We start from the raw sequence: 25,659 nt of genomic DNA on the forward strand, positions 1-25,659 counted from the left end.
ATGATAAAATCACGCTTAAAGTTTATTAAATTTTTTAATTCAAAATAACAAAAATTTAATTAATTATTAAAACAAGTTTATAAACTAAATTTATTACGCTTAAATATACTATTATAAACTAAATATATACGCTTAAAGTTTATTAAATTTTTTAATTCAAAATAACAAAAATTTAATTAATTATTAAAACAAGTTTATAAACTAAATTTATTACGCTTAAATATACTATTATAAACTAAATATATACGCTTAAAGTTTATTAAATTTTTTAATTCAAAATAACAAAAATTTAATTAATTATTAAAACAAGTTTATAAACTAAATTTATTACGCTTAAATATACTATTATAAACTAAATATATACGCTTAAAGTTTATTAAATTTTTTAATTCAAAATAACAAAAATTTAATTAATTATTAAAACAAGTTTATAAACTAAATTTATTACGCTTAAATATACTATTATAAACTAAATATATACGCTTAAAGTTTATTAAATTTTTTAATTCAAAATAACAAAAATTTAATTAATTATTAAAACAAGTTTATAAACTAAATTTAAGTATAAATTGTTGTATGATAGTTTAGTTTTAGAAATCAAAAGTTTATTTAAATTTAATGACATACCGTAAAATCGCCTAAGTTTGGTCACCATGTAACTTCGGTCATTTAAAAAAATTTAAAAAAAGCATGCTAAACTCAAAGTTTACAAACTTTTTCTCAAATAATATTTGTAATTAGTTTCATAAATATTAATCTATAAAAAAATAATAATGTTTATAAGCAACCTGCTGAAATAATTAGCTAAACAACAATTTGAAAAAATGCATACTATTAAAATCTAAAATAAGCAAATTATTAAAATAAATGATCAAATTTAATCTTAATAATATTAGGAATCACCAAACTAACTTATATTTACAAAAAAAAAATTATTAATTTTTGAAAACCAACTACTTTTTTTATAAAAATTAGTGAAATTTCGAAATACTCTAACCTCGGTCATATTCACGAATAAACAACGAAGGAGACAATTAGCAGTAATATTGTGAAATATTAATAAGTGTTGCAAATGTAAAATTTGCCGGTAACTTTACCTGTAAATTTACCAGTAAATTTTGACATTTGTAAAATGGATACACACCATGATATTTTATATGAATAAAAAATTTATTCATAATTTCAAAAATTAACTGACGGTTCTTTGAGTTCTAAAAAATGTCATGTAGCGATTGGTTGTGTGGATCTTGCTGTTCTACTATGGTCATACGTGCAAGAATTGCCAATAAACATACAAAGCTCATTTAAAGCAAAGTAGTGTTTTTTTGTTAATTGAAAAAACCTTTTTAAATAATTGAAAATATATTTTTAATTCAATTAACCAGTGGCGTAGCAAATGTGATAATGGCCAAAGTAATAAAATAGTTGACTAATTACAATAAAAATTAAAATTAACACTACTTATATTTAAAAAGGCCTTATTTTATGTGCTCCTTCTTTTTTTCGAGCTAAGGCGACGCTCTCCTCAGTTACTAGTATTACCTGAATTTATATTATTTAAAAATTATTATTATTAAAAATTATTATTATTTAAAAATTAGTTGTTATTACTTGTGACGTTAAGTTTTTAATACGTTATTAGTATTTATATAGTGGCCGAACTTATGAGGTGGTATTGAAAGTTGGGTCAAAGTAGATGTTTTTATTTTAAACGAAATATTGAGTACAAGTTTTTATTTTTCATTTTTTATTTTTACAATATCAATTATCAATATAGTTTTCTGTATGTTTCAGGGGAAAAAAAATGAAAATTTTTTATTTATGCGTGATAAATAAATGTTCAAAGCTTAAGTGACGGAACTTAGGCAATTTTACGGCATATTAATATATATTAAAATTCCATTAACATCGGGGATATAGAAATCTATTATATTTTAAAATTTTATTTGGGCATTTCGTTATCCATTAAGTCGCTCTGGCGTCAAACAAAAACAATCGCATCGGCAGTCAAGTTGAATGAGGTGAAACATTTCAAAGAATAAGAGAAAATCCTTAAAGAATTTTTGATAATTAGGAATGTTATAAAAAAGTCATTATAAAAACGTGCCAATAAATGGTGTAATTTTTATTCCAGTGAAGAAATATGTACTAATATTTACGTCATGCATAATTACGGTATAGTTTCTTTTTTTTTTTTGAAATTAAAAATTGATTTGCTGTTGTTCAGTTAGGTTAAGCTAGAAAGTGGCAAGGTTAGCTGATATAAAGGTTGTATCACTTAAAAAGCGGTTATAAAAGAGTTAAGAAAGATTGTATCACGTGAAGAAGAGGTTATTAAAGCATTAAAAAGGTTATACCACGTGAAAAAGTGGTTATACACAATGTAAAGGAATACCTAATGTAATGTAAAGATTTATCTTAATCGCTTTTTTATTTTTTATTTTGACTTTTAAATTTGAATTCTAACCAACTTTTTTGCGTAAATTAACCGCCAAACTGTTTATAATAAATTATAGATAACTTTTATACGGAATTTATGTCGTTTATTATTTATTTTTGCTAAATTTCGACATTTTTAAGCTAAATAAAAGCTAAATAAAGGCGATTTTCAAGTTATAGTCAGTCTTTTGACGAATTTAGCCGGCTAGTCGGGTAAATTTTAGTTTCGAAGACCTTTTTTTTTTTTTTAAAAAAGCCAGCAGGTACTGTTTAAGAATTCACCCCCCCCCCCTTTTATTTTATTTGTAAAATCGCCTCTGCGTACACACATTATAAACATACAATGATATCACAAACTATCCATTCAACAATGCTTAAAACATTTTACTAAAAAAATTACTTACTAATTCACTATAAATTATTATTTACTAAAGCTCAATTAGGTACTTAATATATAATAATAGAAATAAAAAACAGCGTAAAAAATGTTTACATTGTTAATTAAACTGGAATGAAAAAAAAAATTAAAACGATTTTTTTAAAGGTTTTTCTAATGTTATGTACATAACAATAGAAAAACCGCATAACAATTCACGTCTTCTATCATTTCGAATAGAGTGATAACATTACCATCACGTGACAACCTCGACCTAATCCATTGATGTTGAGACCGAAAAAACTGTTGAAACTTTTGCAAAAAAACTATGGAAATGTTCGGCGATAGAATTTTTATAATTATATTCTGTTTCACTTAAACAATTCTCTCGGGTAACTTTATCAGGGTTTTTTTCTTGTTCTTTTATTTTTTGATATTCTATGATTTTTAAATTTCACCATTGATTTTTTGAATTAGTTTTGAGCAATATTTTTTTTTATAATTTTTTTCGAAAAGATTTTTGTTTGTTTGTAAATAATTAAGTTGACTTCATTTCTATTTTTAAAATATTGGATGTAGAGCTTTTGTTTTGTTTTTGAAGATTTTTTAATTCCGCTAGTAATCCATAGGCAGTTCAAAACGGTTCAAAAGAAACAAAAAAAACGGTTATTATAGTGTTTTAGGAAAATATTTTTAAATGTATGATAGGCGGAGTTTGTTTCCTCAAGGTTACATTCTTTATCTCAACCTACTGCATATAGTGTCTTTGAATAGAAGTTTTATTAACTTTTTTTAATTACTTTTTAGAATTATCATTTATTCTTGCATTTTGATTATACTGGGAAATATTCCAGCAAACATGCTATAGCAGAATTTCAGACCTATATAGACAATTTGAGAGGTCCGCTGTAGTTTAGCTCATTAAAGTGGGCCACTACTTAGTGGACCACTAGTGGCAGCCGCCAAAAGGCCACCTATGGCGGGTGCCATTATTGGTCCGTTAAGTAACTGATGAGCAAATCTCTTTTTGCTAATTTGAAATTTTGAAAACAGCAATTACTTGAAAGCCGGCTTTTAGAGGTGGCTAGTTCGGGCGGCGCACAAGGGCCGCAAGTATATCGGGGCGGAAATTTTGTTATTTCACACGTTATAAATTTGTAATTGTAAATTAAAAATAAAAAAAGTTAATAAAACGTTCCATTTTATGATGTAAATTAAACATTTCATTGCAATTTATTTTTTTTAATTTAATTTGAATTAATTACGGTTACAAAAACCTTTGAGAATATTATTTGCTGTTTCGAAGACGTTAAAGCGCAGCGATAAAAAATCTATTTTTTAATGTCATTAAGTTAAAAAAACAAAATTGAAAAGTCGTTCGTGTAATAAAAAAAAATTGTGCAGCGCTACTTTTTGAAACCTTTATTAAATAATTTATAGTATTTTAAAATAGCATATTTACCTTTGCTGCGTGGTTTTTTTTACTTTGTCCCATAGCTTCCTTCGTTTTTTCAGTTGTTTCTGGAGCGATGTCTTCATTTATGTATTAGGCTTTACAGAGTTTTGGTTTTGTTTAGAAAATTTATATTAACAACTTTAAAACTATTGTTCTTGGTTTGTTATCTTTGTGTTGACTGATACGACGAGCTCAACTGTTTTATAAAAAGTTCCTTCTTGGTTTGTTATCTTTGTGTTGACTGATACGACGAGCTCAACTGTTTTATGAAAAGCTTTTTAACCGTTTATTCCTAACGCTTTTTAACACAAAATATTTTTTTCATTGTCATATCATTTTCTTATCTGTGATAATTTTTCTAATATTTTATCTTCTTCGAAATTGTCTTTGATGCTATTTATATCTTTTTCAATATTCGAAATACTTTATTTAACGTTATTATTTTGCTCTACCGCGTATAAATCTGTCGATAATAAGTTTTATTGTTTGTACTCATTAATAAAGTAAAAGATTTTTCCTAATCTTTAAGTCTTTCCGTTTCATTTGTAAAGTATGATTGCATTGTGTTCTTCAAGCTTATTTGAAATCTTTTTTTTTTCGATGTTCCTTCTGTTTTTAGCGAAGAAGCTTCAAACTTTCAAACGCTTTAAAGAAAAGCGCGTCCGTTAACCACTATGCTCACCACGCTAAAACAAAAAAACAAAAAAACAAAAAAATAGTAAGAAGCTCTTTTTAAACGTCAAGTAAAAAGAATATGAAGTTAAACTACGGTAGCGTGCAAAAGTTAAGAAACGCTAATTTATTTATCAATTTTTAGCCCATAGCTTTTCAAAAAAAAGCTAAAATAAATTTATTTCAATTAAAAAATAAACCACAAAAGTTGTTAAGTTTAACGGTTAAATAAAACTTAAACTTTAGGCTGCCTTGCAAAAAGATAAAAAAAAACTGAACTTTGTTTTAAAGTTATTTCAAAAAGGCTGAAATTTTTACTAAAACTTACAAAATTACAGTTTTTCAATGAAATTGTTTCAATAAAACAGTTAGTATTTGGTGGCGTATCCAGTGACGGATCTAGAATTTTTTGGTGGCGGGAAATGTTGATACCACAACTTAAAAAAAAAAAGTCCTCGTTAGCTATCATTTGCCGACTGCAGGGCCGGCACCAGCATTTTTTGGTCTTTGAGATAGCTAACTTCCAGACATGGAGCAAACTCCAAACATTTATATGTTTATACTTATGTCAAATAAGAATGCTTCGCAAAAAATTGCGATGATTGGAGCTTGGGAACAAAAAGTCCCAAAAATTTTGCCTAGCCTGCCCCAAACGTGACAGCAACAAGTTGATGAAATATTTTTGTACTATTTTTAACTAGACTTATATTCATTGATAAATTTTAAGTTTCATAGTAAAATAGTTTAGCATTCAAAAGTTATGACCATAGAAAGTTTAAATCCCCCTCAGATTGAGGGGGTTGCAAATTTTATATGATCATATTTTTTGAACGCTAAGAGATAGTACTATGAAACTTAAATTTTATCGATAAATATAAGTCTAGTTGAAAATAGTACAAAAAATATTTCATCAACTTGTTGCTGTCACGTTTGGGGCAGGCTAGGCAAAAAATTTTTTCCAAAGCATTGCTATTTGACATAAGTATAAACATATAAATGTTTGGAGTTTGCTCCGTGTCTAGAAGTTAGCTATCTTAAAGACCAAAAAATGCTGGCGCCGGCCCTGACTGACTGCTAACTACAGATCCAATTTAGCCGACTGCAGTTTCCAAATATGCCGAACAACTTATTTTTTTGGGGGTTAGTCACCTTCTACGTCCCCTTCTTCATATATAGACAGCTTTTTTTTAGAAACTATTGATTTTTTAATTTAAATAATGATTGTGCCCTCCCCCTTACTTCAAAAACCGCGTCGTTGGCCCTGTACATTTAGAAATAGCAAAGTTCCGAAAAGATGTCAGTGATTTTTTAAACTGTGAACAGGTATTTTCTATGTTTATTGTATTGTACAAAAATTACAGAAATATAACTTATTAAATAAAACTTATTGATTGTTAGTTTTAATAAAAGAACATTAAAAACACAGACCAAATAATCGTTTGAAAAATAATTTATTTTAAATCAATTGAAAATCAAAATCTATAAAATAGGTCGAAAAATAAATTGGTTGAAAACGAATAAAGTCATATCATTTAAAAAAAAAAAAAAGACTATAATCGGTTGAAAATAAATTAGGCTTCAGTAGGTTATCTGAAAATTAGTTCCGCTTTTTAGTAGATTTTTTTTTGTAGAACAACTTGGTAGGTCAAGATTTTTGTAGGTTTAACTATCTGACACGTTTTTCTGAATGTTCTCGGGAATAAACACAATATATGGCATTCTTAAACATTTTTGTATTTACAGATATCTAGAAGCAGTCAACAAAACTTGAAATAAACTACTTCTGTACTGAGTATTCATGACTTCATAGATGAATACACAGTATAAAAGTGCTTTACTTCCAGTTTGATTATTTTCCATTTTTCTTAATTGCATTATTGCTAGGATTTATTTAATATTACTAGTAAGAATGAGTGCTCTAGAATTAATAGATTCAAATTAAAAAATAAAAAATAAATCAAAACTTTCACATTATTTGGGTGAAAGTAATGATCTTAATCCAACAGAGAAAGAAGTAAGATCTCAATCTTACTGGAAGTAATGATCTTAATGCTACTCATAGTAAAATCCGCATGAAGGGTCTGTTAATACGATTTTAATACGATTAATAAAATTTTTCGCAGATATGTAATGAGAAGTCACATTTAAAGATTGCTGAAATTTGTTTATATTTACTTGAATCCAAACCTTTTATTTTTTCTGTTTTATTTTTCAGGTGGTTGGTTTCTGTAAAAGAACGCTGTGTGCAATTAGCAGACTTGGTTCATTAACAGTGGAGAAGTTCGAATGCTCTTTTCAAATTTCTGGCGGCATAAATAAAATATTTTACAGAACATAGAACTAACCTGGAACAAGTTTAGTTATATTTCTAGAGGAAAGACAGCCCCAAAAATATTTCTACCTGGGAAGTCAAATTAGATCGATTGCTTGTTATTTAATTATTGTAAATATTGTAAATGCAAAATTATTTTATGTAATGAAAAGTGCTCAAAATCAAATAGTTGATTAGATTTTGCACATATTCAATGTTCCTGTCCGAGGAAAAAAGAGATTCCAAAAAGTGAACTTATTTGGATATTAGCAGAAAGAGAAAAAACTGGGTCTCAATCAAAATATCAAATGCCTTGTAATGATACTAAGGAAACAGCTTAACAGGTTTCATCAAAAACAAGGATTATGAAAAGAAAGTCAAGTCTAGAAGAAAAAGTTTAAAAAGAAGAGAAAGGAACTTAAAAGAATCTTGTTGAAGAAGATCTTGCTGAGTCTTTAATAAGTGATGAAGATTCAAATAGAATAGACATGGATGATAAACCTGCTTCAAATGATTACTGGAAGCGTTGCGTAATTTATGGGCGATCCCTTGCCTCAGAAACAAAGGACCCGTGGTTCAAACTCCACCTCTGGGCAAGTTTTGCAACATCGGTTAGGAAGGAGGCGTGAACTTCCAATTAAATGCTCATCTGCGGTTCTCTGTGATAAGACCGTACGGCACCTAAGTAAAATTAAAAAATAAAAAGGATAACTTTTTGACACCTGATATGTCCTATTTGGCTGTAGATTCTAAGAAAGTTGTTAGGGCTAGGAAAGCAGTAATGACCAAAGCAAAGATATCTGAGAAAATAAAGATTTAAAAGCAACTTATCAAAGGCATTTTCGCTGATGACAGAAAAGATTCTACCTAGAGTTTTAGAGCACAACTCTGTAACAAAACAATTTCATCATAGGGTTGAAAATGAAGAAAACTTTGGTGTTACTTTTGAACCTGGCAGACACTATATTACACATTTTACACCTGTAAAGGTGGTGCCTCCCAATAAGCCTGCTAAAATAGCAGCTATTGAACTATTTAGTTGAATGCTTCCTTGGGGAGTACATAAATCTCTTGAAGTAATAAGAGGGGGTTCAACAAACTCTGAAACTCGAAACAAGGAAAGATGGAAGTTTGTTGACAAACCTTGAATTTTTGGGTAGAAAGTGTTACTGGTCTATTTGTATGCTACATTGCAATAAGCTTCCTTTGATGCGCATTGGTATCACTCTGGATGGGCTGACAAGTTAAAAGCATAGCTTTACTGAACCGATTGGAAAAGCCCTTTGCAAAGTGAACAGTATGAAAAGTTGGGATACATTTAAACCTATTGTGCAGTTGGAACCATTATTCCAATTTCCTAAAAAAATTCAATGTTGATAGACTCATAACTCTGCTATAAACTGATTAAATGTTTGACTACAGGCAAAATGGACCCAAATCATGAAGAGAGCCAAGAGTAGCAATATTTTCTAAGAAGTTTTTTTTCTTGCTATATAATCATGTAAGTAACCTAAGTAACCGTGGTTTCACTGATGATGTGCTAAAAAGATTTCACTTAATTTCAAAATGGGTAGTTCAAGTGTGTTTCCACATGTGGTATAAAATCAAAGTAAAACACAGTGTTCTCGAGACCTCGAAACGCACAATAACACTGTTAAGATTGCTGAGAAAATAAGAAGATGAGATAAAAGAAATTTCAACTTCTTACATAGAAAATGGAGCTTATTTTGCTCATTCTAAATCTTTGGTTCTTTCCCTTATAGAAAGCTTATATAAGGAATCTTGGAGGTTTGCTATTAAGACCATCAAAGAGATAAAGAATGGTTTAGAATATGGAGACACTCAATTCAGGGCAAGGAAGAAGGTCAAACTCATATTGATAGCTATGTCAATACAGAAGCTGATCCTCTGGGACAAAAAAAAAATCAGAACCTTTTATATACTTATTATTTACTTTATATACATTTTGGACTATACATTATAATAAGTTTGTTTACATGTTTCACATTAGAGTCGCGTTTATAATTAAAACTTCAAAAATTTTTAACAGCTAACTGTAAACTAATGTATTCTGAAAAGCCTATCTTATATAGATAAAATCTAAAGCTTTGGAATGCATTTTGAGCACAATTTAATTTTCTTTCAAACGGCGCTCCGTAGTTTAAAAATTTGCGTGTCAAAGAACCCAATTTATTTGAGCATGTGCTAACAATCTTAACGTCATAACTTAAATTGTTATTTTAAAAATACTGACATCGATCAATCGAAAAAAATATACCTTGTGGTCAAAATATCGCCTATTTTGATTATTTTTTGACGATAGGCATTTAAGCAGAAAAATATTTTTTTAACTTCAATGTTTACTCGCAATATTTAGAGGAAAATCTAAGGAAAATATATAAAACATTTATTTAATAATATTCTACAAAGCAGAATATTATTAAATAAATGTTTTATATAAAACAAAGCATAAGTGACGGATTCGCTCCGTGTCGAATTCCCCCCGCCTTACTCTAAAGATGCCCATAAGCCTGTATCTTTCCAATGTTTCATTTGCATTTCTTGAAGCTGTATCTTTCAAGCCTATAATTTCTTTTAGAAAGTTAGCTGACAAATTTAACCACATGTTGGTGATCGGGAAAATAATGGTGTATTCTCTTTATTCTAAGCCTCTGAAGTTGATGTTGCCAAATGTGTGTGGCGGCTCACGATTAGAGATATTTAATAAAGCATCTCTTTTTGCAGCAAGAAATACCGCTTTTCTTTTGCGTTTTTACTTCCTTTTCTTATATAACCTTTTAATTCGTTTAATAGATTGTAGTTATTTATCTTTGAACTTTCAAAGAATTTATATAACTATAAAACCCCTATGGAAAATTCGATGAAAAACAACTTTGTAATGAAACTTTCGTTTAATTTAAACTTCTATCAATGTTCATATAATTTTATGTACTTTCGAAAAATTTATTTAACTATGCAATACCTTTTTCTTTGCAAACTAGCTTTCGCTTGATTAGAACTTAGGACCGTGAGTTGTAATCGAACGAAAACTAGCTTGCAAAGAAAAACTTGGTGCCCTATTTTGATTTTTTTTATACCACGGACGTTTAGATACAAAGCGGAAAGTTATTATACGCATAAGAATATTATACGCATATTATACGCATAAGTTATTATACATATAAGAACAAAGCGGAAAGTTATTATACGCAAGCGTAGTATGATTTTATAAACTTGAGAAAATCAAAAATGGCTACGGGTCTTCAGTAACAGAAAAAATGTAATTAAAAAAACACTTATTTGTATATTCTTAGTCATAATATACGTTTCTAATTATTTATTGAGTTAAGTAAGTTTATACATAGATTAATTACGTAAATTATTATTTCAAAGATAATAAGAAAAGTTTCATTATGAAAAAAAGTGATTTGTTTAGAATTTTTAAAATACTTTTGCCCATTACTTGAGCAATAAAATTTAAATTTTCTTTTTGTTTCAATTAATTAAGATTTTAATCTTTTTGGTAGTTGGTTTAGCTAAGTGGTTCAATTTTTTATTCTTCGTAAAAAATAAAACATTTTATACTAAATTTGCAATAAATTAACTTTTATACTAAATTTGCAATAAATTAATCTTTACTTGATTTAAAAACACTAATATTGAAATAGATATATAAAACTTAATCATTTTATAATTGAATAAACAAATAAAATTTACACTATTAACTATTTATTTATTTTTTTCTTTAACATTGTCTACTTTCCCTGTTGGTTTATACTGAAATCTGTACGAAGGTAAATTATTTTATGTAGCCTGTTGTTGCAAAGAAAAAAAGAGCCTCAATATAGAAAATATATAATCACAATAAAACATAAGTTAGTATGTGTTTATAGTTTTGAAATTCTTCTTGCTAATTGTTTGAGCTGACCTTAGGTGTTCTACCTGATAATTCTATTGTTTTCCAAAGATAAACTTTTTATGTTTTTATTAACTTTATTATATGAATAACTTCAATTTTCTTTAAAAAAAGTAAATTTGCATTACATAATTTTGGAATTAAATCTTCAATTTTATTTTAATCAATTGTGATTTTAAAGTTATTGTCGGTTTTCATACAAATTTAATCGGTTAGTCGGGTATTTGACACTATTCAGTCGGGTAAATTTTAGTTTTGAGGACCTACTTTTTTTTTTCAGAAGCCAGTCTAGTACTTTTTAAGGATTCACCCCCCCCCCTCATTTTATTCGAAGAATCGTCTCTGTATACAAGCAATAAACAAAAAAATTGAAATTAGATTATAATTAAAATTCCTTTTCTCAGTCTTTTAATAATCTGTACAGTGGAAAATTGAATATATAATTGTATAAAGACTAAAAACAATTTCCAAAAATAAAAATATTAAGAACCACATATATACATAATACATACATACATATATATATATATATATATATATATATATATATATATATATATATATATATATATATATATATATATATATATATATATATATATATATATATATATATATATATATATATATATATATATATATATAGATATATATATATATATACATATATATGTATGAAATATTGAAATTTTGGGCCTTGTATATACATAATACATACTTATATATGTATATATACATATATGTATCTATTATGCACACACACACACGCACACACACATAAAATATGCACAAAATGTTATATATATATATATATATATATATATATATATATATATATATATATATATATATATATATATATATATATATATATATATATATATATGTATATATATATACAGTACCGGTTTTCGCACTACCAGCGCCCTGGGCGAGTTTGCCACGGCGCCCCTCGCTCAATATCACCCCAGTCAAAAAAAAGGCAAAGGGTAAAATAACCAATTAGTTTCGCCCCTTTATATTCGGCGCCCTGGGCCATCGCCCAACCAGGCCCTACCCACACGCCGCCACTCTCTCTCTATATATATAATATATATATATATATATATATATAATATATATATATATATATATATATATATATATATATATATATATATATATATATATATATATATATATATATATATATATATATATATATATATATATGTAAATTATGTTAGTGTATTTTACAAACGGAGTGCTCAATGTTCTTAAAGAACAGAGCAATAATAAATTAGTAAAAAACACTTATCTAACTTTTTTCTTCAACTTAAAGTTTCACCATTGCTGGATCATCAGGAAGAGTATTACGCTTCCTGATGATCCAGCAATGATATATATATATATATATATATATATATATATATATATATATATATATATATATATATATGGGCAATTCCACAGCGGAAAATGAAAAAGTATTCAAATCTTGTTCTCCTTTTTTATCAACTTTTAGCAAATGAATATTGATGACACATAAAAGTTTTTTAAAAATATACCTTTAGTATTAAAATTTATTTAAGTCATTTTAATGCCTCCGAAAGTTACGGTTTTTCTCATTGTCACATAAAAAAAGCATCGTTGTAAAATGTTATTTTAACCATGAATTTCTTTGCATAATCGGAATTTAATTAGCGTGAAAATGGAGCTAACTTGTTCAAATTGTTGTTGGTCAGATTTTATACTTTATAAAGTATATATATTTCTAGAAAATAACGAAAGAACTTTTGCAATTTTCACGTAACGTAAGTTAAAAAAACATGATAAAGTGTTTTTTTTTCCAAAATTTAGTTTAAAACTTTTTTTAAATTGAATTTTGGAAAAATATAGTTTAAAAAAAGTTTTAAACTAAATTTATACCTTGAGTTTTTTAATAATATATGCGAAAAAATATTAAATGTTACGTTTTTACATTTACAGTTTTGAATAACGATGCTTAGTAAAGCACATTTTTATTTTAAATTTGTGTAACGTAAGTTAAAACTACTTGCATTTACATTTATTTATTTTAGTTCTGGCGCTTTTTCTTTAACAAAATGAATTACGTCATTAAGTAATTCTTATTTCATCGCGTTGGTCTAACCAAGGACGTAAAATAAGATCTTATTTTACGTTCTTGGTCTAACTGAAACTTTTTATATTAGAGAATTTAGAAAAAAAATCTTTTATTTTTTTTTAATGTTAATTGAAATTATTTATATTATTTTTTTTTAATCTTTTTATGTATTCTTATTTTGGTTGAGATATAAATATACATAAGTACATAAAAATAAAAATTATAACTACTTTTATTTAGGCATTATAAAAAAAGATTTATTTACTATTCTCCTAATATGAAAAAAATCAATTTTAAAACCTTTTTTTATTGTTGATTTATTAAAACAAATCGTTTGTAAATGCAATTAAGTGGGGTCATCCATAAAGCACGTCACCCTAATTTTGTCAATTCTTAACCCTTCCCTCCTGTCACAAACGATCACTTATACCTGAACCCCTCTCCCTCTTAAACTGTGATAGCAGTTTTTACGTCAAAAATATTTTAAAATATTTAAATGTAAAAACTTTGCAGCATTTTAAAAATTATGCATAAGAGGTAAGAAGTGTAAGATAAATTTCGACAAGCTAAATATTTTATTATTAAATCACTCAAATAAGTATTAACAAAGTTGTCATACTAAAATAGTTTTCTAAAGTTGCTCTTGGTCTTGCAGAAAATCTATTTTTGATTTGATAACTTTCATAAATTTAAGAAAAATCATTCAGGAAGAGTGCCACCAGTTTTTTAGAATTCCCTTCGTTAATTATTTTTAATGAAGGAGTTCGTACTTTTGCAATTCTTTTGTTACGTAACTATAACTCTTGATAATAGATATAAAAAATCCACGATAGTAATCGCTCGGTAACGTAAGTGATATAACGTAAGTTAAATATATGGTATCAAAATAACCAGCTTATTTTCCTTAGCCGGTCACCTCTGATAAATTTTTATATATTTTTAAAATTGGTATATATATATATATATATATATATATATATATATATATATATATATATATATATATATATATATATATATATATATATATATATATATATATATATATATATATATATATATATATATATATTATATATATATATATATATATATATATATATATAGTGCTTTATTAATGTATCGCAGTGTTAAATTAAAAATTTTTTGTTAAGTGATTTTCTACTAATTTATATACATATATATACATATTGTTAATATACTTAGGTATTGTACGTAATACATTTAATAAGCCTTAATAAGTATATACAATTGTACAAACAGTATGTTCAACTGTATATAATTTGTTCCAGATAACACATTCTTACATATATGTAAGAATGTATTAGGCAAATATTTTGTTTAATTAAGTTTACACTATGACAACAGTATGATAAGTAGTTACATGAATGATATATGTAAATACGTATTATACTAATTAATTATACAAAATATTTGTCTGATACATAAATACAACAACGATAATTATGATTTTTTAAGCTCGAAAATATTAAAATTGGAGGATAAAATAAAACATACAAATAAGAATATCGAAGTTGCATTTAAATTGTTGCTTTAATTTATGTATAAATTTATATCATAATTTTTATATCATAAACTATTCAGTATAAAATGACATAATATATACTCAACTGTATTATATTATATATTCAAATATATATATGTGTGTACAGTAATTACATATACATGTTTAACATGGCTTAAAAACAAGAGTTTTAAAAACAAGTAATTGTAGAGTTATACTTTGACATTAAAAAAAACCCGAACCAAACAAGCAGAAAAAAGAAACAAATTAAGAACATGTTAATCTAAAATTAAAAAAAAAAATTAAGTTTAAAAAAAGTAAACAAATGACACTTTAGACAAATCGGGGAACATGGGGCAAGATGACGACCTACAGTTATCTCTTAAGCAAAACTAAATATAACAGTTGACTTTAGCTGCAAGGGAAGTAGATTAATTTTACTAGATTTATCAATAGTTTTTTTTTAAATATTACTTTTGTGACGAAAGTTAAGTATTAAAAAAGTTTTTCCAACATTGAGAAAAAAACTTTTTATCCTTGTTTGACTTGATTTATTACATCGCTACATCACCAGCTAAAGGTAAGCGAGAAATTTCCATTTAGTTTGATTAAACTGGAAGCCATGCAAGAAGTATTAAGCTATGATAATTTGATTATGTACAGTTCTGATTCATTTTAAAGATGGTATTAGCCTGGGGCAAGATGGCTTGTCCGTAATCTATATTAAACGGAAGTTTACTTGTACTGTTTGCTATTCTTGTATTGTTCAGTCATTATTTTATTACGAAATACAATATTTGTTTGACAATAGTTTTATTTTGTTGCGTTGGAGTTTGCTACAAACTGATTACTAGGTTGTTACTGTTTGTTTTGTTGATATTGTCCGATATAAATGTACAATTTATTAGTTTTAAAAATTACACCTTTATTTGTATTCTTTTTTTAATAAAAAAGAATTTGTGATGATGGTTTTTGAGGCGTTTATAGCTTCATAGAGTTTTCTTTTATTAAAGTCTTAAACTTTGTTAACTCAAATCGTTTAATGAGTTTTTCCTCAGCTATTTTCTACTTTTAGAGTGGTTTTTCGATATATCAATGACGCAGCATGATTTTTTTAATCACTTTTAAATCAAGTTTTAATTTTTGAGACAGATATCGACTAAGATACAGGCGTTTTTCGAAACGTTCGTCATCTTGCCCCGTGTTCCCCTACATAATGATTGCATAAAAAACATATTCTAATATACTGAGTCGTTTTCCTTCTTATTTTCATTTTAGTATCAATAAACTTCTTAATCCCAATAATAATTTTATTCAAAGAATGAGATTTAGATATTTATTAATGCCTTAAATTATAAATATATGATTGTTATTATATAAATATTTTTGTAACTGAATGCCGTAACCATCATTAAAATCTAAACTTTTGAAAGTTTTAATGCGCTTGCGTATGATTACTTGCCGCTATGATTACTTTTTTTTTTTATATTCATTTTGCTTTTAAACAAAACGTGATATAACTTGGTTAAAAAATTGCGTGACGTAATTTGTGGTTGTCCACAAATTACGTGACGTGACGTAACTTGTGGTTGTCCACAAATTACGTCACGCAATTTTTGACCCTCTACTCCCTAGTCACAACATCGTAACTCTTTAATAACAAGTTCCGTATGAAGTCGTCACAAAACCACTAACCTCTCCCCCTCCCCTCAAAGCGTGACGTAATTTATAGACGACCCCTAGGCTCTGTGAGAGAAAACCTTTGATCTTTTTTGAATTATTAATTAGTGAAAATTAACGTTGCGTAATTTATGACCAAGCCTTATCTATTATTAAACAATAAAACTCCTTTGGGAATTGCAATGAAAAATAACTTTCTTTTTGTAATGAAACTTATGTTTAATTTAAACTTCTATCAATGTTCATAGAATTCTATCAATTTTTGAAGAATTTTTTTAACTATGGAATACCTTTAAGAATTGCGAAAATAACTTTCTTTTCAAAAACAAACTGTAGAAAATCTTTAAAACCTCTAAAAACTCTTGTGCAACTGAGAATCTCCCACCAATGGGAGACCCTAACCGGCTGCCTAGTTTGTCTATGTCTAAGGTCAGTGCTAATTACAACAACGAGGCATCGAATCATCTAAACTAATGAGAATATCTTGAGGAATGTTATGCTGACATTATTCAATCAAATTGTCTTTATTGGTTGATTTCTTACCAACTTATTGCCGATTAATGTGTTCCCAGAGATGCTCAATAGGATTGGAATGTGGGCTCTGTGAAGGCAAATTAAAATTTTTGATTTTTTGTGATTTAAAACATTCTTTAATAGATCTAGTAATAACCATTTAATTATACACAATTTCTAGTAATAAATACATAATTTCTAGTCATACACATTAGTGAGTCATTTTAAACTTTAAGTGTGACAAATTTTTCATGTCTAAACTTTCTATTTTATAATACCTTCTATGCAATGAATTGGACCCACATTGCACGACTAAAAGACCCTCATAACATTCCCTCCTCCATGTTTAACAGTAGGTAACTGAAATTTTGAATCAAATCTGATGCATAATTAAGATGCCAGTTCAATGACTAGTTTTTTACTATACGAGTGACACCAAACCTGATTTTGTAAAACTATAAGTAAATTTGCAATTTTTTCAGTTTTATGGTTAAATAAATGGATATAAAAATATAATTGAAATAAGTTTGACAGCAGTCTTGTGCGTTTTGCATTAAAAACTGAAAAAAAAGTTAGCGTTTCTCAACTTTTGCACACTACTGTGCAAACATTTTAACTTGTAATTTTTTATTTCAAATTAATATTTAAAATTTGTATTAAAAATTTTAAACAGCTTCACGTGTTTAAAATTTTAAAAACATTTGTTTTCTGCTCAATTGACAGTTATCTTAAATTTGTTTAAGCTTTGTTTGAAGTAAATATCAAATTAACTTTTTCAAAATTTTTCGAAGACTGATCTCAAATAATTATGTTTATTTTGAATATCTACCAAACAAATATCTCATCCTCCAATTTTAAGGTTCAAAATAATCTAGAGTATAGATCCTAAAACTTTTATCTCGTTATTCTAAATAAATCCAAATAATTTCTCAATTAGATACAAACAATAAAAATAATTTCGCAACTAGATAATTTTTTTTTTGTCTTAAGCTCAACTCAAAATATCTTTCATGGACCCATGAACTTGAATTATTAGCGTTGAGCTGGTAAATTAATTTTACTTTTTTAATGGTCATAAACTTTGGTATCTCCTCAAGTTTGACGTTTTCTTCTTGCTGAGCACTTTCAAACTTTCCAATACAATGCCGATCCTCTTGGTTTATCTGAACGTTTCTTTCTTTAGTACATTTGCCTCAATAAACGTTTTGTCTTTTTTCTTTCTACTTTCGTTTGCCTAATAATTGCGTAGCTCCTGTTTTATCTGATAAAGTAAGAAACCATCTATACGTCAGAAAACATCTATACGTCTCTCAATTAAAGGAATAACAGAATGATAACCTAATCCCGATCTGTTGTCATATTAACTGATGTCCGTCAGATAATATGACAACAAGTCATTTAAAATTGTTTACTTCAAAGTTTACGAGTAGATGTTTGATGTTAGCTATTGCTTCATTTGGCACCATCAGACTTGCTATATTGACATTGTTAAATATTATATGACACAAACACATCTCTCCTGGAATTGCAAGTAATAGTTTTTATTTGTAATTAAAGTTAGCTTAAAAAGTTACAAAACAACAGTTTTATTTTACTTTTAATGTTGTTAAATATATAGCGAATCTAAATTTAAGTATAGCTTACTAATTTAATTTAGTGATTTAAGCTTATATTAGATACACAAGTATCAAGCAAGTTTTAAGTTGAGCTAACGTCTGCTAAATGATACAAAAAGTATACAAATATTTTTTGTGCAAATGTTTTTTTTATGTAATAAAAACTTATGATTCAAAAAACTACAAAAATATCGTGTTTGATGCATATACTACAATAAAATAATTTTTACAAAAAGCAAAATTGATTCGTTTGCTATTCAAAAATTATTTTTATAAACAAAAAATTTTTAAATGGTCAAAATTAAATATATTCATAAACTGAAAATAAAAAGTTTTTATTGATCAAAAACTAAAAATTGCAATTTGTCGGGTAAAAAAAAATAAATTGCAAATGATATAAAAACTAAACAAGTTGTAACACGAATAAAGAGTAGTTTTATGCAAGATATTTTGAGTTCTTTTTAAACAAACCCTAGGAGGAGTTCTTTTCAAAAAATCCTAAGAGGAATTCACTTTAAATTGATTTTTTAACATATCAACTATAAAACATGAAAACGACGACCCTAAAACCATAGGTAAATATATCTAACTGAAATACATGCTATTTCTGGTTTCGACTCTTCTTTAATTTGTTGAACTCTAAAATAAAAATTAATTAAAGTAAAAAAAAAACTAAAATACAACAACAACAACAAAAAAAATAATAAAAAAAAAAAAATGAAAAAAGCCATTTCAAAAAAATATTTTTCACATCCGGAGAGGATGTTTTTTATATTTTTTTTGTCAAATATACTTAATGCTTACAATAACTTGTTTAAGTTTTATGCTCTCAAAAATATATGTTTTCAAAATGAAAATAATTTTTTTTTTTTAATTTTCTATTTGGTACCTTCAGAAAAGCATAATGAATTTTAGATGAAAAAACTATTTAAAATTTTTTCAGTGCGAAGGTATCGTGATTTTAACAGAAACATCTGAAAAAAGTTAAAAAAAAAACACAACAGTAAACGAAGTTAAAGCCAACAACAATTAAAATAAGAAAAATTTTTTCATTCTCAAAAAAATAACAAAAAAAAAAAAAAAATTAAAAAATTAAAAAAATTGCGGAACTTAAAAATCTAACAAAGATTTAAAATATTTTCAAAACATGAAAGAATTATCGAGAGTTTTTCTATATATTAACATAATCCAAAACTTTCCAGGACTAGTGTGAATAATGGTAATATATTCGTTTAAAAACTGCACACACTTACAACAAATCAAGTAACAATTTCTTTTGAGGATCGCAACCTAGCAGAATCCTCGGCTCCAGAATAGACAATTTTAGTAGGAGAGTTACCTCTAAATCAAAAATAATTCATAATAAATTTTACACACTTTTGAAAAAAAAATTAATTTTCAAAGTTCAACATTTTCTAATCTTCCATTTATTGCAATAAAGCAGTCACGTTTGCAGTGAAAATTCTTGACGTGAAGTTAACTTTTGACCTGTTTAACAGTCAAGCTATTAATTACGTTAGATATAATGGGGCAAAATTATTTTGTTGTTAACAAAATTAATAACTATATTATAATATATATATATATATATATATATATATATATATATATATATATATATATTACATTTGACAAATGTCACAAGTGACATTTGTCAAATGTAAACAACTTTTTCAAATATTAATTCAGAATTTTTTTTGCCAAACTTTTCCAACAAGACAATGTTTTCTCTGATTAAGATGATTTGTTCTACTTTTTCTGGGTGTAAGTTGTGTCCGGATGATCGGACAACATTTCCACCTGAGCTAAAAAGTCTCTCTGATTTAGTTGAACTTGCTGGAATAGCTAAAATTTGTCTAGCTAATGAAGAGAGTTCTGGCAATGTATTTGAATGCAATTTCTACCAATCAAGAATCGGAAAGTCTTTTTTGGCATCAGAAGATATTCATACTGGCACATTTCGCTCAATAATAGGATTCAGTTCAGATGTTGGCTCTTGTGTTTCAAGTCTGACATTTAACTTGCGCTTTCAGATTTAAGCAGTTTGCTGCAGCACTCAATAAGTTTCCAGTGTGACAAAGAGGAAATCTTTTCTCAATGCAGCTATTCAAGATTTTTGCATACAAGACACCGTAGCCATTTTTTCCATCCGTCTCAATAAATTGATCAATTTTGTCATGGATTAAATAAAGAGAATCGGCGACAGTGTTAATTGTTGGAATAGACTCAGCCGACCACGTTTCTGTAGCTTCTTTAAGTGGTGCCAAAATTTCTACTGCTCCCTCGATTGATTTTCACTGTGATGCACTGATGGTCTTTGAAGAAAAAATATCTTCATTTGCACATAAGCTGATAATTGCACTCTTTAGATGTAGGACAGAAGCCATGCAATCCAGTTCACTATTCCATCTTGTGTCAACAGATTGTCGTAACTGTCGAAAATAGATTCCTTGAGCGTCTGATTCTGATTCAAGCAACTCAGCTGCAACTGTTGACTGGTGAGTTAAAGAAGCCAAATCTTTGCATGTTTGCAACGCATCATTCACTCCAGCAGTCGTTCCAAATGAGTCTCGAACTGCACATTGCAAAATATGATTGTTGCACAAGTATTGGTCAAGGCCCTTTGACAATTTGACTGCAAGTTTCATGTTTCTTGCCTGGTCGTTCACGCAGTACATTGGCAAATCAGCAGGCAAATTTAGTTCTTCTAAGAAAGAATCCAGCTTTCCTTCAATTAAGATACCTGTGTGTCTGCCTGGGAACTGTTGGACATAGGGTGTCCAGTGATGTAGTCTCCAATTTTCGTCAATAGCATGAAAAGTCCAAGAGATGTAGCTGTCCTGAGCTCTAGAAGTCCAAAAGTCAGAAGTAAATGCAGCACTTTTTAGATTTGGCGTAATCTCCGTTATTATGCTCTTCATTCCAGTTTGAACTTCTCTTGACCAAACTGAAAGCTTTCTTGAATATGTTGTTCTGTGATGAAGGCTCAGTTTAGGGTTTGCAATGTCAAACAATTTCTTGAAACCCCTTCCTTTGACTGCTGAAAAGGATGCCAGATCAGTGCAAAAGTAATCCAGCATTGCAGAGTCAAACTGTTTTTGAATGGAATTGACTTTGTCATATTTGGACTTTGTTTCAAGCATTTCGACCATGGTTCGTTGTTTCTTCTTAGGAGGAGGAAGAAGAGAGTCGTCAGTTTTTTCAGAATACTCAACGTAATCTTGGCTGTGTTTTTTTCGAGGTGATGAAGTCCGCTTGTGTTTCCATCTTTTGTTTTCAAAGACTTTTTGCACGCCTTGCATTCAGCACCGTCACTTGTTTTTTGAAAATATCTCCAGATTTTGTTTTTTCTTGGTGACATTTTTGATCGTTGAAATGAGGCAAGAATATTTCTTTTAAATATGAACAATATGTGTCAAGTTGAATTCACTGGTAAACTAATAAAATTAAGTCGAAAGTGCAACATTTTATACAAAAAGTTTTTGTATTTAAAATCTAATTAAAAATATTTAAAATCTAATTAAAAGTTTTTAATTAGATTTAAAAAAAAAATCTAATTAAAAAATCTAATTAAAATCACGGAGTCAAAATATTAATTAATTAAAAAAACAAATTATTAAGCATTTTGTAAAATATAATAATTTTTAATTTGGAAAATAATATAATATTTAAGTCTCGTTCTACTTCTCGCGAGAATTTTCTATTTCTCATTTCTAACGAGAAGTCCCATTTCTCACGAGAAACGAGAACAAGATGAGATCTCGCTCATGGTTAATATATATATATATATATATATATATATATATATATATATATATATATATATATATATATATATATATATATATACATATATATATACATATATATATATACATACATATATATATACATGTATGTATATATACATATATATACATATATATATATATATACATATATATATACATATACATATATACATATATATATATATACACATATATATACATATATATATATACATACATACATATATATACATACATACATATATATATATATATATATATATATATATATATATATATAATATATATATATATATATATATATATATATATATATATATTAGCAGGGCCTATTCTAGGAAAATAATTTGGGCTGCGGTACCCTCTTGTTCAGGCAAACTTTAGCGGAAAATCGGTGCTTTTTTTCGCAAAAAAATGTAAAATTTGCCGAAAAAATGTAAAATTTGGGCGGCGCCCAAATCGGCGCCCCAATACAGTCGACGGTATCGAAAGCGGTCCAGTATAGCACCTGATTAGCGATGTGCTGAACGTTTGGTTCGGCCGAAACTCAGCAAATGTTAGACAGAACACGCAAAAAAAAAAAAAAATTTTGAAAAATACCTCAAGGTACCGCATAAACCTTTATTATTTAACTAGAAAAATACGGATTTGTTGGTACACTTTCTTCTTGGATAAACTCTTTCCTTTCAAATCGTCGACAGCGTGTTGTTCTAAGAGAAACAATATCTGATTGGGTTCCTGTCACTAGCGGTGTTCCTCAGGGTTCTGTTTTGGGACCTACTTTGTTTATTATATATGTTAATGATCTGCCTGATAAGATAAATAACGCTTGTAAAATGTATGTGACACAAAGATACTTTCTATAATCGAAAACGAAAAGGACTGTGAACGACTGCAGAGTTATATCAATTGGATGACAGAATGGACAAAATAATGGCAAATACAACTCAACGAAAGCAAGTGTAAAGTAATGCGTATTCTAGGTAGTTCTAACTTATCAAAATCTGATTACTATATTAATGACCTTAGTACACACCAAAGAATTAAGCTTGAAGTAACATCAACTGAACAAGATTTAGGTCATTGGTCATATTATTAGCATCTGATCTTAAATTCCATGATCAATTCACAAAAGCATCATATAAAGCTAATCGAATGCTTGGAATTCTAAAAATAGATTTATATCTAGAAATGCTAATACATGGGGTAAACTTTATAAAATTTATGTGCATCCACATTTAGAGTATGCAGTGTCAATATGGTCCCTTTATTTAAAAAAAGATATTAAAATTTTAGAGAAAATTCAAAAATATGCTTTAAAAATACCAAACAATCTTCATAACCTTAATTACTTTAATTGCTGTTCTGCCATTAAATGCTCATCACTAGAAAATAGACGCCAACGGAGAGATGTAATTCAACAACAAACTAGAGAATTAAAAAAAAAAAAGTAGTCTGGCACAAAGAACCTATGAAGGTTTCTCCACTAACTGACCAACATTTACAATGCAGCAGAGAAATCATAAAGAACTGTGCTCAGCGGTATCATTTCTTTAACAATAGAGTTGCTTCCATTTACTACCAGATAATGTTGTCATGCAACAAAGCAAACTCTTTCAAAAATAGCTTGAACAAAATTTATACCTAAAACTGCAAAATGAAAATACAGTCCCGAAGTTACTATAGCTTTCTCATTCTTCCACGCTTGATGTTGTTGCTTGCAACAGAGGAGATGCTTCAAACAAAGACGACAATTTAAATAAAAATGATATTTTATTGAACTTGTTTGTTTGAAGAGATGTTTATTGTTGCTTTGGTATAGCAAACCAATTTCACTACAGAGAAAGTTTCTCCATTTATGTTTATTATTTATTATATCTCTATACATAACTCTATGATAACTTATAATGAAGTTCCAAAATAACGCTCCAATTTAATATGGAGTTATTATTATATAACCATCAGAGGCGTGGTGGCCCCAGAGGCAAAGCGGGATTCCCGCATGGGCTTTTCACTTTTTCATCTAAGTATGGGCCTTTTGGCAAATTTTAATTGTTTCTATATTTTAAAGAAGTTCCACAATCATTTAAAATATTTATGTAAGCACAAATTAAATTTTATTAATCACTTGATTTAAAAAGTCTTCGAGTTTGAGCGCAATTATATTAGTATTTTGCATAATAATAATATTGCTCTGAAAACAAAGTAGATGTTTTGAGACTTATTATGATATTTTTTTCATGAGAAAATAATGAACCCATAAACGGTTTTTAACGATCCTAATGTTGACAAAATAAATTTAAGAAAGTCCGCAGGCCCAACAATAATAATAGCTATTATTATTGTTGGACTTGAATTAACTTAGTTTACCCCAAAACATTTTTCTTAAATAAATTAAAACGCAATACAATTACTATATAGTAATTGTATTGCGTTTTAATTTATTTAAGAAAAATGTTTTAGTGTTAAATTTTAAACTATGTTTTATATAAATAAGGATCGAACTCATGTTTTACATTTTTGTAACGTTTCGAAACAGATATAAACTTCTTTAATAATAAATAAAGTTTTTTATTTTTATACAGTTTATATTATTGTATGTAAATAAAGAAATCAGTCCGTAATATCCTGTCCTCAGACAGATTAAAAATAGGATGATGAACTGCTAAATGAAACCACATTATAAAAACTTTTATGTTTAAACTATGTCAATAACGGCACCATTTTAAGAGCGGCATTTTTACTGTTTATGCGAAAATGTTAAAAAAAGTTAAAATACCGAATTAAACAAAAGCATAAACTAAAATGAATTATCTTATAAAATAAAAAGAATTTCTTATTTATCAAGATTTTCAATATTTATTTTAGAAAAAAAATTATGCATGATTTAAAAAAATTTATATTATTGTACAATGAAATATATATCATTATATAGTAATAGAAAAATTAAAATCTTTGATTTTTAATTTTGTGTTAGGCTATGTTCTTCAAACAATAAAATACTAATCGTATTTGCTTGCGGTAAAGTTGTGTTTTAAGAAAATCAAAACAAAAACGTGGTCGCTACATTGTGTTGTTACCATTTTTATTTTGAAGTTTTGCAAACAATAATATAAATTTTACATATATATATATATATATATATATATATATATATATATATATATATATATATATATGTATATATATATATATATATATATATATATATATATATATATATATATTTATATATATATATATATATATATATATATATA

At 27.2% G+C, this 25,659-nt stretch overlaps 1 protein-coding gene across 1 annotated transcript in view; it reads right to left on the reverse strand.

Annotated features, from left to right (window-relative positions):
- Positions 1 to 18,799: 18,799 nt before the first annotated feature.
- LOC136090314 (neural cell adhesion molecule 1-like) overlaps positions 18,800 to 25,659 on the reverse strand; it is a 99,149-nt gene continuing 92,289 nt past the window's right edge. The window contains exons 10-11 of the mRNA XM_065816749.1: positions 19,862 to 19,949; positions 18,800 to 19,247 (exon numbers count right to left, since the gene is read on the reverse strand). Of these exons, the coding sequence (XP_065672821.1) occupies positions 19,868 to 19,949 (82 nt within the window). The 3' untranslated portion in view covers positions 18,800 to 19,247; positions 19,862 to 19,867. The remainder of the gene's footprint in view (positions 19,248 to 19,861; positions 19,950 to 25,659) is intronic.

The sequence above is a fragment of the Hydra vulgaris genome, chromosome 13 (genome assembly GCF_038396675.1).
Source record: "Hydra vulgaris chromosome 13, alternate assembly HydraT2T_AEP".
NCBI lineage: Eukaryota > Metazoa > Cnidaria > Hydrozoa > Anthoathecata > Hydridae > Hydra > Hydra vulgaris.